At 46.1% G+C, this 13,897-nt stretch overlaps 1 protein-coding gene across 2 annotated transcripts in view; it reads left to right on the top strand.

The window, feature by feature from the left end:
* LOC126524449 (uncharacterized) overlaps positions 1–13,897 on the top strand; it is a 61,891-nt gene that overhangs the window by 35,184 nt on the left and 12,810 nt on the right. The window contains exon 2 of one of the 2 annotated variants that reach the window (XM_050172758.3): positions 7,902–8,190. In XM_050172758.3, coding sequence (XP_050028715.1) covers positions 7,902–8,190 — 289 coding nt within the window. Of the gene's footprint in view, positions 1–7,139; positions 8,191–13,897 lie in introns of those variants that run through there. The other variant, XM_072287357.1, reaches the window with a different exon arrangement.

Below are 13,897 nucleotides of genomic sequence, written 5' to 3'. Positions count from 1 at the left end.
CCAGTGTATGCCTATTTAATAGGAAAAAACCCACCTACTATAATATTGCGCATAATTCATACTCCTCGATAGATTTAGCGCTTGGATCTTCCATACTTTTTTCCTACTTAGAATGGAATGTCATAGAAAATCCGTTTGGGAGTGATCACTTTCCTATAACTTTAAGCTTACTAACACGACCCGACACTCGTCCACAGGTACCTCGCTGGAAACTTGACTCCGCGGATTGGAAGCGTTTTAAGGAATGTACTTACTTATCACAAGATTTTATACGCGATTTTAGCATAGATGATGCTGTAGCATATTTTACCGCTTTTATTATTGATGCAGCTGAAACGTTCATTCCACAAACAAATGGTCACTCATCTAAGAAACGTGTTCCCTGGTGGAATGAAGACTGCAGAGATGCACGGAAAAGACAAAATAAGGCATGGGGCAGATTGCGCCAATACCCTACGGCGGAAAATTACATTGCATTTAAACATATCAAGTTCATAGTATTCGTCATTAGTCATTGCCATAATTTTATATCACGTAGATTTTATGCACTTTACAGCAACTATTTTTAGGCCACTTTACAGCCAAGTCACATCTCCATAATACATCGTCAACATCACCACTTGTCATGGCGCTCTTTGGCCACACCTGGCCCTTGCGCCATTAAACACCACATATCATCATCATCATTAAACATATCAAGTCGCAAGGACGGTGCACGAGACGACAGGCTAGAAGAGCAAGCTGGGAGAGGTTTCTCTCAGGCATAACTTCCTATACCCAGGAGGCTAAAGTATGGGATGGTCTGAGAAGGCTAAAAGAGCAGCAGATCAACCCATTACCTTTGATTGATGAGCGAGGAAATACCTTGGAAAACCAGGCCGATGCACTTGGATTACACTTTGCGCGTATATCAAGTTCTATAAACTATTCACAAACATTCCTTAAATATAAGCAAATAGCAGAACTTAGGTCAATAAACCGCAAATGCAGACCTAATCTACCGTACAACTGCCCTTTCAATATTGCCGAGCTTAGAGCTGCGTTGAGCTCGTGTATGAACTCTGCACCTGGAGTTGACAGAATCATGTATGACATGATTAAAAACCTACACACTGATACACAAATGACACTTCTGGCACTCTTTAACTCTATTTGGGCTGCTGGATACCTCCCATCCTCCTGGAAAGAAGCTATCGTACTACCGGTCTTGAAACAAGGCAAGGACCCATCCGACGTTTCAAGTTACCGTCCAATAGCACTCACAAGTTGCTTATGCAAACTCTTCGAGAAAATGATAAATCGTCGTCTTTTACATTTCCTTGAATCCAATAAAACGCTCGACCCTTATCAATGCGGCTTCAGAGAGGGTAGGTCGACTACTGACCAGCTCGTGCGCATTGAGGCAGGCATTCGCGACGCCTTTATCCATAAGCAGTTTTTTCTTTCTGTTTTCTTAGACATGGAAAAGGCATATGACACGACTTGGAGATACGGGATTTTGCAAGACCTCTCAGAAATGGGTATTCGAGGGAATATGCTTAATGTAATTGAAAGTTACCTATCAAACCGCACATTTCGCGTTAGGGTGGGCAACGCTCTATCCAGGCCATTTACACAAGAAACTGGTGTGCCGCAAGGAGGGGTATTAAGCTGTACCCTTTTTATAATCAAAATGAATTCCTTGCGCTTATCTATACCGCAGAGCATGTTTTATTCGGTATACGTCGATGACGTTCAATTAGGCTTCAAGTCATGTAACCTTTCTATTTGTGAGCGACATGTCCAGCTTGGCTTGAACAAAGTATGTAAATGGGCAGAAGAAAACGGCTTTAAACTGAATCCTGTTAAAAGCTCATGTGTCCTTTTCACACAAAAAAGAGGATTATTTGCAGAGCCCAGTGTAGAACTACATGGAGAGCACATACCAGTTGTCAAACAACACAAATTTTTAGGAATCATATTAGATTCAAAACTGACTTTCATTCCACACTTAAAGCACCTAAAACAGAAATGTCTGAAAACAATGAACCTTCTTAAAGTTTTATCACATACAACATGGGGCAGCGACAGGAAGTGTTTGATGAACCTGTACAAAAGCCTTATACGCACACGGTTAGATTATGGGGCCATAGTATATCAATCTGCCAGCCCAAGTTCTTTGAAGATGCTTGACCCTGTTCACCACTTAGGTATCCGCTTGGCGACCGGTGCCTTCAGGACAAGTCCTGTAGAAAGTCTCTACGTTGAATCTAATGAGTGGTCGCTTCATCTTCAAAGGTCATACTCCAGTTTCATGTACTTTCTAAAAGTGAACGCAAACCGCGACCATCCCTCTTATGTAAGCATAAACGACGTGGCATCTGCAATGCTTTTTAATAACCGACCTGCAACTACAGAACCATTCTCTCTGCGCATTAGAAAGCTTGCTGAGAATATGCAAGTACCAATTCTACAGCAAAACCTGTTGACCCCAGCTAAGCCATTGCCGCCATGGCAGTGGAAGCCCATAGAATGCGATATATTATTCGTAGAGGTGACGAAACACGCTCCAGAAGCACATATTCGAATGCATTTCTTGGAACTTCAATCTAAATACTCGTGCATAGAATTTTACACTGACGCTTCTAAGTCGCATGCCGGCGTGTTTTATGCTGCAATCGGACCATCCTTCTCCCAGTCCGGCGGACTGCATCCGGAAACAAGCATATTCACTGCGGAAGCTTATGCAATTCTATGTGCTGTTAAACAAATCAAGAAAGCAAAGTTGCACAAAGCCATTATATACACGGACTCTCTAAGCGTCGTAAAAGCCCTAATGTTCCTCCGAAATCATCGAAACCCTGTCCTTACCGAGCTTTATTCTGTCATTTGCACATCGTACATGTCCCAGCAGCAAATCATAATATGTTGGGTACCTGGACATAGGGGCATTGAGGGTAATATGCTGGCTGACCAAATAGCCACATCAATTGCATCACAAGATATCCATCCTACCACTGCACTACCTGCCTTAGATCTAAAACCTTTCATCCGAAAGAAACTCAGAAGCCACTGGCAGCGCTTATGGGATGCTGAAACAAATAAGCTTCACTTGATTAAGCCAAAACTGGGTTATTGGCCCCCCGCATCAAAAACACGACGAACAGAAGTCCTATTCTGTCGTCTCAGAATAGGACACACATATGCCACACACAGTTTTCTGCTAACTGGAAATGAACCACCATCCTGCGGTAGATGTGGTGAAAGGCTCACCGTCCTCCACGCTCTCCTGGAGTGTCGGGAAGCCGAAACAGAAAGAAAGAAACACTTTCCGCTAGCATACCGGCAGTACATCCCCCTTAATCCTGTAATGTTTCTTAGTAACGAACCGTTGTTTGACACCAGAGCAGTCCTAAATTTCCTAAACGATGTTGTCTTACATGTTGTTAGCCCTACGAATTTGTAGCACATCCTCTTTCCAGAGGATGCTGCTGCAATAAAATTTTTTTGTATAGCACATGCCTTCAGGCCCTTCTGTTCCAAGGGCTCTCTTAGGCAGTAGTGCTTCTTGCAAACGTTTACCTTCATGTATTTTTAAATGGCATCATTCTATCACAACGTATCTTTTGTGTTCTTAGTAGTACTCACTAGTCATTGCTATAACTTTATTACATATAGCGGTTATGCGCTTGATTTTACATCATTCTTCTACGATGGATTTTAATGTTCATAGTATTCGTCATTATTCATCGCCATAATTTTATAGCACGTAGATTTTACGCACTTTACAGCGACTAATTTTAGGCCACTTTACAGCCAAGTCACATCTTCCATAATTCATCGTCAACATTACCACGTGTCATGGCGCCCTTTGGCCAAACCTGGCCCTTGCGCCACAAAACACCACACATCATCATTCCTGCACGTAAAGCATTGTGCTTGAGAGAACTGGCACTGTGAGGGGGAGTGGGCACCACCACAGCGACCGCAGGTACTGCCCTTTGTCGCCAACTCGTTGACCGCCGCTTCCGCCGGCGGTGAGCCGGTCGCACGGGAAATCTCGTCGGCGTCCTTGGCGGCAGCTTCCATTGCCAGCGCTGCCTTCACGGCGTCGTCCAGTGAGGGGTCGGGAAGCTGCATCGGGAAGTCGCGTCTGCATGGCGGTGCTGTTGATGCCGCAGACGAAACGGTCCCGGAGCAGCGAGTCCAGTTGGTCCCCGAAGGCGCAGGCACTCGCTAACCGTCGTAGCGCAGCAACGAACTGCCCGAGAGTTTCTCCTTCCCGGCGGCCCCGGTTGTTGGAAGCGGAAACGCTCCATTAGTGTGGACGGTGCTGGGTTGAAATGCGAGCGCAGTATGGCGAGCAGCTCACCCACCGTCTTAACGTGCAGCGTAGCTAGCTTGAGAAGGTCGAGCAAGAGGCTGAAGACGCGGGTCCCGCAGCTGGCCAGGAAAATGTCGCGCTGTTTGGCCTCGAGTTTGTCGTTTGCCCGGAAGAACACGTGTACTTGTTCCTCGTAAATTTGCCAGGCGGACCCATCTCCCTCGAACGGCTCGAGCCTTCCGTACAGCGGCATGGCGGCAGCAACGGGGGGCGGTCTTTCGCCGCTCGCGGCGGCGTGGGACGCTCCGTGGGTACTCGTCGCCAGTGTCACGATCCACCCCGGTTCATGAACAAGGGAGGGCTCGAGGCACCCTCCGTTAGACGGACGCTGCGCAGCGTGGTGGTGCAGAACGATGACTGACCGCCGAGCAGCCGTGCTCGTCGGTGTTTATTGCGGTGCGGTGACCAATGTTGCCTGCCGAGCTTAGCAGGCCAGCGAGCCTGGCGGCGAACTGTCATTATGCCTGAGGGGGCGTCACATGCTTGCTACAGATTCTACCGCTTAAATTTCTCCCAATAGGCTCTGCAGCGCCTAGAAAGAAAATAACGTAACTTTAACAGCTGAATCGACATTCCATCATAATTTACAAGCAAAATGGATAAACTAACCCTACGAAAGGTCTCTAGAGAGTTACCTCTCCGCGTCACTTCGTAGGTGAAGGATTCGTGCAGAAATAACGAGGGTCAGGTGAGCTTCCCAAGGGAAGAGGAATCTATATTGCTACTTTACAGAATAAGTACACCTGGTCGTGATACTTTCGGTGTCAGTATGGTTCTATGCCACAGGAAATATTCAGGCGTGACCTTGACGCAGGGGAGGCGTTCATACAGTGGCGCCGATTGTAGCGGTTGGCGGCCGAATAGAGAGAGACTGGCGTCACTTCCGGCAAGTTGCTTGTTTCAGTGTCGTCCGCTTCGTCGGAAATGCCATTTGTCCTAGTTCTTGTGTGTTCCTATAAAGAGCAAAATGCATTACATTTCTAGAAGATGGATACTGAACATTTCAAGGACATATTCCCTTACACAATGTATGTTATGACTCGCAAGTCCCCCACCAGTCACCCCTGTCACCTACCTGTAGACTATAGCCTGCAGACACCGTGCGGACGGAAGGTAGATTTGTCAGTAATGTGCATGCGGTATATATATATATTCTGAGCTATGACACATTTTATAATTGCGGTGACATAGGCTACACCTTTCAGTCACCCACTGGTCACCTCCCTGTAGACTCGAGCTTCCTAGACAACTAGCCCGCAGATTGTCTGCGGACACTGTACAGACGGCCAGTAGACTTGCCTGGAGAATGTGCGTGCCCAGTATATATATATATATATATATATATATATATATATATATATATATATATATATATATATATCCCCGCCGTGGTTGCTTAGTGGCTATGGTGTTGGGTTGCTGAGCACGAGGTCGCGGGATCGAATCCCGGCCACGGTGGCCGCATTTCGATGGGGGCGAAATGCGAAAACACCCACGTGCTTAGATTTAGGTGCATGTTAAAGAACCCCAGGTGGTCGAAATTTCTGGAGTCCTCCACTACGGCGTGCCTCATAATCAGAAAGTGGTTTTGGCACGTAAAACCCCACAATTTAATTTAAATAAGTGTTTCAGCGAACACTTTCACAATTTTTAAAAGGTTGCCTGTGGCAGATAGCTCAATTCTAGTTCATGAACTGGTCTACTCGAAGCGGCGGACACTACTTGCGCAAAAAATTGAAATGCAAAATCGACTAATTAACAAGAATTCCCTAATTAACTCTTCATCTGATCACCTTATGAGTTGTATTGCAATTTACAAATTGCAGCAGTGAACTTCACGAGGCGGATCCACTTGGAACGAATTTTCAGGGCGACAACAGTTTCGAGATGTAAATTCCCGAACAATGCGGAGAAATGCATTCGCGTTCCAGTTACTCGTTCGCTTCAGTGCATGAAACGACGTTTTGTTAACAAATTAACGGGAATGTCAGTGCATTTCTCCGCAAAGTTCTGGAATTTATATCTAGAAAGTGGTGTCATCTTCAAGATTCGTTCCAAGTGGATCCGCCTTCCCAACCCCACGGCTAGAATTTGTAAATTGCAATATGGGCCACAATGTAATTAGTGAGCGTTTATAAATTAGTCAATTTTGCGTCTCAATTTTTTCTGCAAGTATTGTCCGCCGCTTCGAGTAGACCAGCTCATGAACTGGAATGACACCTGGCACAGGCGACTTTTAAAGATTTATGAAAGTGTACGGTGAAACACCGTGTACATACATACATACATACATACATACATACATACATACATACATACACGCATAGATAGATACATACATACATACATACATACGTACGTACGTACACACATACATAAATACATACATAGATTCTCAACCATGCCAAATTTTATCATTACGGTCAGTATAGCCATTTTAACATTTCGAAAACTTTGCCACTGATTGTTACATGCACAGTCTATTAATGAGAGCTACCTAAATAAATATATTAATATTAGTTGAAATATGATAATGGTTACATAACGTGCAAATTAAATGCTGTAGTTATACTATGGGTAGATTCAACGCCTGGATGTAAGGACCTAAATACCATGCTACGCCGTCACCCTCCATCCGACAATTCCATTGAAAGCATGGTTGCTTTCGGTGCCGGTCCCCAGGAACCGCTGCCCCAGGGGCATCAGCGCTGGTAAAATTACGGGTGAGATTATTTTCTCTTCTTCAGCTGTCACGGCTGTCACTGTGCGTTCACTGACACCGACTGATGTGGTAGTTCAATCGTGCATTATGCTGTGCCGAGAGGAATTGTGGTGCTTTTTGTGTGTATCAATGATCCAAAACACTTGGGACCGCGTAAACGCAACTCGCAGTATCTTTCGTGTAGTGCGCCGATGTCAGTTATCATAATTAGGGCCCGGTCGCGCTTTCTTTGTTCCCGGATCACAGTGCACGGAAGAATTTCTTGAAAGTTGTGCTATCACGTGCTGTTATTCATCCGCAATTCTACAGTTTGCGCCGGAAGCACTGTACACATTCTGTCCTTGCCGCGGTACCTGTACGATGCCGCGGCACCTGTGACGGTGGCCTATGAAAGCAGTGAGGTGGTGCTGATTTCCCATGATGCCTGTGTTCTTTGCTGGCGACCTCTTTTATTGCATTCCTTTTGTGGTAAGCGCCAAATGGGCGGACTCTTTTTTTTTTCAAAGGGAAACGCGCGTTATGGTATGCGTGCGCTAGTGATCAACTGGAGAATTAGAAATGGAAATTGCGCTATCATCGTGAAGTAATTATCACGCCGTTACACTGTGCCAACGGCACTTGGCCATCTTGTCAGAGGGCGTGAGCGCGCCGCAGGATCACTGTCCTGCTCTTATCACTAGAGTCCACAACACTATCTTGCCGCGTGTCGTGCATCCAGATAACGCTGCCGCACATTGCCAGAAAAAAATTCCTGAGGTGCTCTTCTGCTGACTGCTATAAGCACCAGTGTGCATGATACGCCGGTGCTCCTCGCAGGAACCTTGCGATGAGCCGTTACAACTCACCGCCTGGTGCGATGATGCGGAAGAGAAAAAAGTAGCTGCAATGACGCCGTCCGTCCAGCTGCCAAGCGCCAGGAAAGGCGGGCCTGACGGTTGCCGGAGCTGGTTCATCGCCTCGTTATGCTTCCTGGTGAACCTGCTGTTTTCCTCGTTTTTCCGCTGCGGTGGACTTTTCTTCACTTCTATGATGAGCACGTACCAAGCGACAAGGGCACAAGCAGCCATGCCGCTGGGTGCCTACTGCGGCTTCGTCAATCTTTCGGGTGAGAACCTTGAGCAGTGATAGCTCGCGTCAACGGCTCACGCCGTTTTTCCCGTGTATGTTGTTTAGTCGACATTTACTCGACCTTTACTCTTAGTTTCGTTATCATATGTCAGTTCTGAGAAGCCTTGCGCGGGGACTGTTATCGCTTTTTGCCGGAAGTCAGATTTCTAGTTCAATGAAAAGCACCAGTGATAAGATGCAAAAGCGGCGCCTCGAATGGCACCAATTGTCGGCGTAATAATAATATTATTATGCTACCTGCTGTTGGAGTTTTTATCCTGTTACTTCGGCAACATAACTTGATATACAATAAAGAGGTAACGTCTCAGCTGACCTTTGCCGCTGCAATGCTCAAGATATAAGTGTGTCTCGTTCTATCATTTCCCTTGCGCGTTCCGATCAGTTTCACCCGCCACTAAACTACCTCTCCATCTCTGAGGCAGAGCTCCTCCAATGGAATTGATGAATTCCATCGCTTTTCTTTCAAGCGTGGTGATTATGTCGGTCTATATAATTTCTTGTCCACCTCCGGTTAGTTACTGGTCACAGACAAAACCAATGTTCATGACCGAGTAGATCAATTTACGAAGCTTGTTTTGAGCTGTATGCGGAAATGCATACCCCAGTGAAGCCCCAAACGTTCTGAATATCATCACTGGTTCTTATCTGAACGTACAACTGGCCCAAAGTACAAACATCGCGCGCACTAATGAGTGGAGGGAACTTTTCCAGTTTTTTTCGAGCTCTCTGCAAACGCGTCGATGAGCGGGAACACGACTCACATATTGAATTCTTGGAAACAGGCGCGTCGGGCTGGCCGAAGGAATACTGGAAGTACACGTGCAAGCGCTCTAGTAGACGTGGATAGTGTCTTCGCCTGCACGGCTCTAGAGAAGTAGAAGTCCAAGCAGCCGCCGATTGTTTTGCTATCCCTTTCTCATCCTTATTTAAATCTTCACGTTTCAACGCTGGTCTCAGTCAGTAGCACACGACCGTTAAAACGTGTAGTGCGGCTTTGCTTGATCAAAAGCTAATCAGCGAATGCCTTGTGCCTTCCCTATCCATCCACCCTGGTGGCATTCTCCTGCGCAATTATAAAAGCTTACGGCAGTATATTTGCCCCAGTATTGACGTGTATATTTACTAATTCTGAATACTTCCACTTTCCCTCAAATGTGGAAAACTGCTCCTGTTTTTTTCTTTATTTAAGTGTGGTTGTAAAACCGATGTCTCGAATTATTGCCCTATTTCTCTTCTCTGCGCCATATTTAAGATTTCTCAGCTTGCCCTTCACAGCATTTCTCGCCGGCGCCTCGAATATCGCAAATCTCGCAATTTTCATGACACAGATCTCCACGCGGGTACTTCAAAGGGGGCAAGCTGACACCATTCATTGTGACCCCAGAAAAGTTTTTTATGTAGTTAGCTACTCAGTGCTCTTGATCGAGCTTACGCACTTCGTTGTTTATTCGCCAGTTCTAAATCTCTTGCGCTGTCATCTTCTTCATAGATCATGTTATGTTAACGCCAATGGCCAAACCTCTTTTTCCACTAAAACGAGCGGAACCCCTCAAGGATAAGTATTAGAACCACTGCATTTTTTCATTTTTGTATATGACGTCCTTTTCTCTATTCAAGATTCTTCATTCCTAATATATGCCGATGACAACAGGATATTTAAGGAAATGTATACTGTTGATGACGGTGGCATCCTGCAGTCTGACCTATTTTTCTAAATCGTGTAAAGATAATGACCTCACCTTGAATGCTGCTAAGACCTAGGTCATGAATGTCACACGCAAAACAGCAAGCATTTCTTTTTCTTATTCTGCACATTCTGTTCCATTGTGTAAGGTGCATGAGATCGACGATCTCGGTGTTACTTCTGATACAACCTTACACTTTTCGGCTAACGCTAAACGCGTTGCAATGCGGGGTGTGCGCTCTCTTGGCTCTGTTCGTAGACTATCGGAAGAATTCAATTCTGCTACACCGTTCCGCAAGTTGTGCACAACAATGGGTCTTCCTCAACTTGAATTCGCGTCGTTCGTTTGGAATGGCATTTCTAGATCCAACAGTGCCATCATAGATGGGTCCACCGCTTTGCTAACAGAGACACTGGACCTTCCTCTAGCGTTGTTGCATTATTGTCACTGCCTTTACTTCGCTGCGACGTAATCGCGCTGACCATCTATTTCTTTACAAACCTTTCGCGGATCCTTACCTGGCCAAAACGCCTCATCTGTATCCTGTTTCGTACTCTACGGGAGATCACTAGTGAACATGGGCCTTTCCATGTTCCCGCCTGTCATGACCAACACTCAACCGTGCACACAATACAGAGTCCTTATATAGCTTATGTTGCTGATCTTGATATTTTTTAATAACTCGCTGACATTGTTCTTTGCTGAGCTTTGCGTTGTTATGCCATAGTTTGACACATTGTTCAATTGCCATTTTTCTTTTGCACTGCCCTTGCGCCTCATATGTACGCTCTTGTTTTCAAGGTAGTTCTTTTCATTGATTGTTCCTTTCTTTACTTATGTTCCCCTGCTGTTTTTCTTTATGTATACCTGCGTCAACACTTAGACGTCATGGTTGTTCCTGGGCACGATAAATAATTTATTGATTGAACGATTATACTTTTATCTGTACACAAACAAAATAGACGGTCACTCACACCTGGCAGCATAAGAACTCACACAGTGTATCTGTCGGTCACTGTTCAGAAGACTGAAATTTTGGCACAAGCACCGCAAACAGTTGACACGTCAAATTTTGATCACTTTCGACACCACCAGTTTGGGCTCGTCGCGCATGAGTTCACCAGCAGTGAGACAATAATTTAGAGAACTACACGCCCTTTGACTACATCGTGTGCACCTTAATCCGGATGGACAGCGACATCCTTGTTGTTTAGGTTGTAATAGGAATGGCTTGTGCGGCGTGGTGGCCGTCATCGCATTCTTCTATCTGACTGGGCCGAAATGCCTGACCAGCATTATCGTATTTCTTTTACCGTACAAATGGGGCGCTGTAATATATAAAGTTATTCTAATTTGATGTTATTTCAATTTCGTTACGTCAAATTTACCCAACCGCCGACGCCAGCTCTTGCGGCGAGCCGCTAGGTTTCTTCAGCAGTGCAGTCAACAGCTGTCCTTGTTTATAGACGAGCGTTTCCAGTGCCTGAAGGCGGCTTTCATGTTTCTATTATTGTGGTGACGATGGTGCGAGCATTGCCTGGGCACTGCGTGAATGGCGCGAGCGACAACAGCCCACAGCGCGTTTTCGATTCTCATTCGGCTGCGATGGCAAGTTCGGAAAGCGCTGCAGCCGTCTCACCGTCTGCCGAGGTCGGTAAATCGGTCTTCTTTAACGCGCTTCCATATCAGATGGTAGAATTAGACCATGGAGGTGATTTAGCAAGAGCACACTTCAGGGTCGTCTGCTTCACTGGAGATACAGCGTCATCTTCTTCACGTGCATTTTCAATGTCGTATCGTTAGCCAAGCTTGCTTCTGCGACAGCATCTGCGTATTCGCACGCGTTTCGGTGGCCTGAGGCAGCGCCCGAAAGGGGCTAGATGACATCTAGTACGGTGTACTTCGTTTCTTAAAAGGCGAGCAGCATGTTTGTGGCGTGCGGTAATGCTACATATCTGCTACATTTTTTAAAAATCTTGCTTTGTGAATACAATGCACAAAATAATTTATTGGTGATCATTTATTCCGAAAAGGACAATATAAGGATTTTCTATGGGGTTGCACGCAGTCGCGCAGAAAAGTATAGCGCTTACGTGTATATGTATGTTACGCAATGTAAGTGTTAGACACTAAGTAGGAGAAACGTGGTGTGTCTACCCTCTATCGACTTTAACAACCGACACACTGCGCAAAAAAAAAAGACATTTAGGAGGTCAGGGCAGTGTGCACGAGATAGAAACATTACATTTTAAATCGGGTGCGCTGCCTTTACTACAAGCGCTTACAAGCCGTTCACTTTCTTTGTCTTTTTTTTCACGTATCAGTCAATAGACAACACGCTATAATTTACGTATCCATCTTTGACATCACTGAAGGGGGCACCAGATCCGTTAGGAACACTTGAACTTGCTCTTCGAGTAGCTAAGTGTGCGTATCGCACAATCATAGCAGTTCGACTACCCCTAAGTAGCGTGCGAAAAAAAAAATAGAGCTAGTGAGGCATCGGCGCGTGCGCACAGCCCTATTTCTGTGAATGCTAGTCGTATGCTGCTCTCTCCTGACATAGAGTTACCAAATTTACTTTTCAAGGCTATTAATCTACTCTGTTTACAGGAACCTCCCTGAGAAATTTGGCGTCAGCCCGAGCATTTTTTTACGTGCTTTTACTCTTTGCGCCTTCGGCCATTTTTCGTACAATCGTTCAGTCAGGCCGACGACACCGACAACGCCGACGGATTTTAGCCCGATGGGGCATATAATGCGTCCGCATGAATAAGGGCGCCGAATGGCCATAAACGGCACTGATATGCCAAGCCCGCACCGTAGGAAGGCGGCACGGAACGCGTGCTAGCGCGCGTGGTTTACGCCCCTCCAAACGATTGCCCATCCGAGCAAAAATGCTGGGAGCGAAGCCTTTTTGCGTGTAGCACTTATCCCGAATGGCGTTTCGCGGGCGCCGCGGAAAACTCGCACGACGAATACGCACCACACATACACAAGCTGCTCGTGTCTCCGTGCGCATCGTAGGGCTAATGCATGAGCTTGGTTCCTCTTTAGCTGGTTGTTGGTGAAGCGAACAATGCCGCGGGACGAACGCCTTTTGTGCGTACCACTTCGCAAAGTGTGCTGAAAACAAACGGCTCAGCAGATGCGGTAAGAAAACATCTAAAAACGCCGCAGCAAGTGTACACGCACCGCAAGTACAGCCATTTGCTCCCGTCTCCCGCAGCATGCAGACCCCTGCTATTGTATGGAACTCTGTGTCCCGTAGTTCCCGCCAGGGGGCAGGACCTGGTGGCGAGATTATCGGCTCGGCTGACACTCGCGCCACGAGGCTATAAAAATATGGTCTATATCTACTAAACTTTCTTTTTCGGCTTTCATGCAAATGGCACTGTCTACCGCATCATGTTTTTCTTATCTAATTGGCTGACGAGAGGTGAGGAGAGAGCGTAAGAGGGGAGTATTTTGGTGGGGCCCATCTGGCACATTGGAAGAAGATGAAACGGATTAGAAGAGTGGTGCCGGGTTCCCTGATGGGTCTGCTTCCCCTTGAATAGTTTGCGGTGGTTTGTCGACAATTGGATGAGCGCGCGGCGGGATGTTAGAAATGCCGTCAGAACGGATGCCCACTTAAGAAGATTTGGCAGAGGGACGTCGCATACGTTCGAAAGGAATCGGCAATGTTATACTAACGTGTAAAAATTTTTACCATACTCTAAGAAATCAATTCTCTCAAGCAGCTGCAAGTACACAGTACCGGAGTGCACAGGAGACATCTTCTGTTCCTTTCTGAAGGCGCCTCCTTGCCCCCACCCTCTGTCTCTGCCTATGCCAAAAAAGTTTAGTTTGGTTCAGCATAATAATGCATAATTATTGAGTACACATCACCTTGACCTTGTGAGATTCCCCAGTTTTTTGACGTCGCGTAAGAGACAGACTAACTAGGCGCGGCAAGAAAAAATTTTCACCAATTGCGGAAGGCTAGTAATGACAAAG

The sequence above is a fragment of the Dermacentor andersoni genome, chromosome 3, assembly GCF_023375885.2.
Source record: "Dermacentor andersoni chromosome 3, qqDerAnde1_hic_scaffold, whole genome shotgun sequence".
NCBI classification, from domain to species: domain Eukaryota; kingdom Metazoa; phylum Arthropoda; class Arachnida; order Ixodida; family Ixodidae; genus Dermacentor; species Dermacentor andersoni.
Note: the sequence above shows the minus strand (reverse complement) of the source record. Positions and strands in the feature narration are given on the sequence as shown.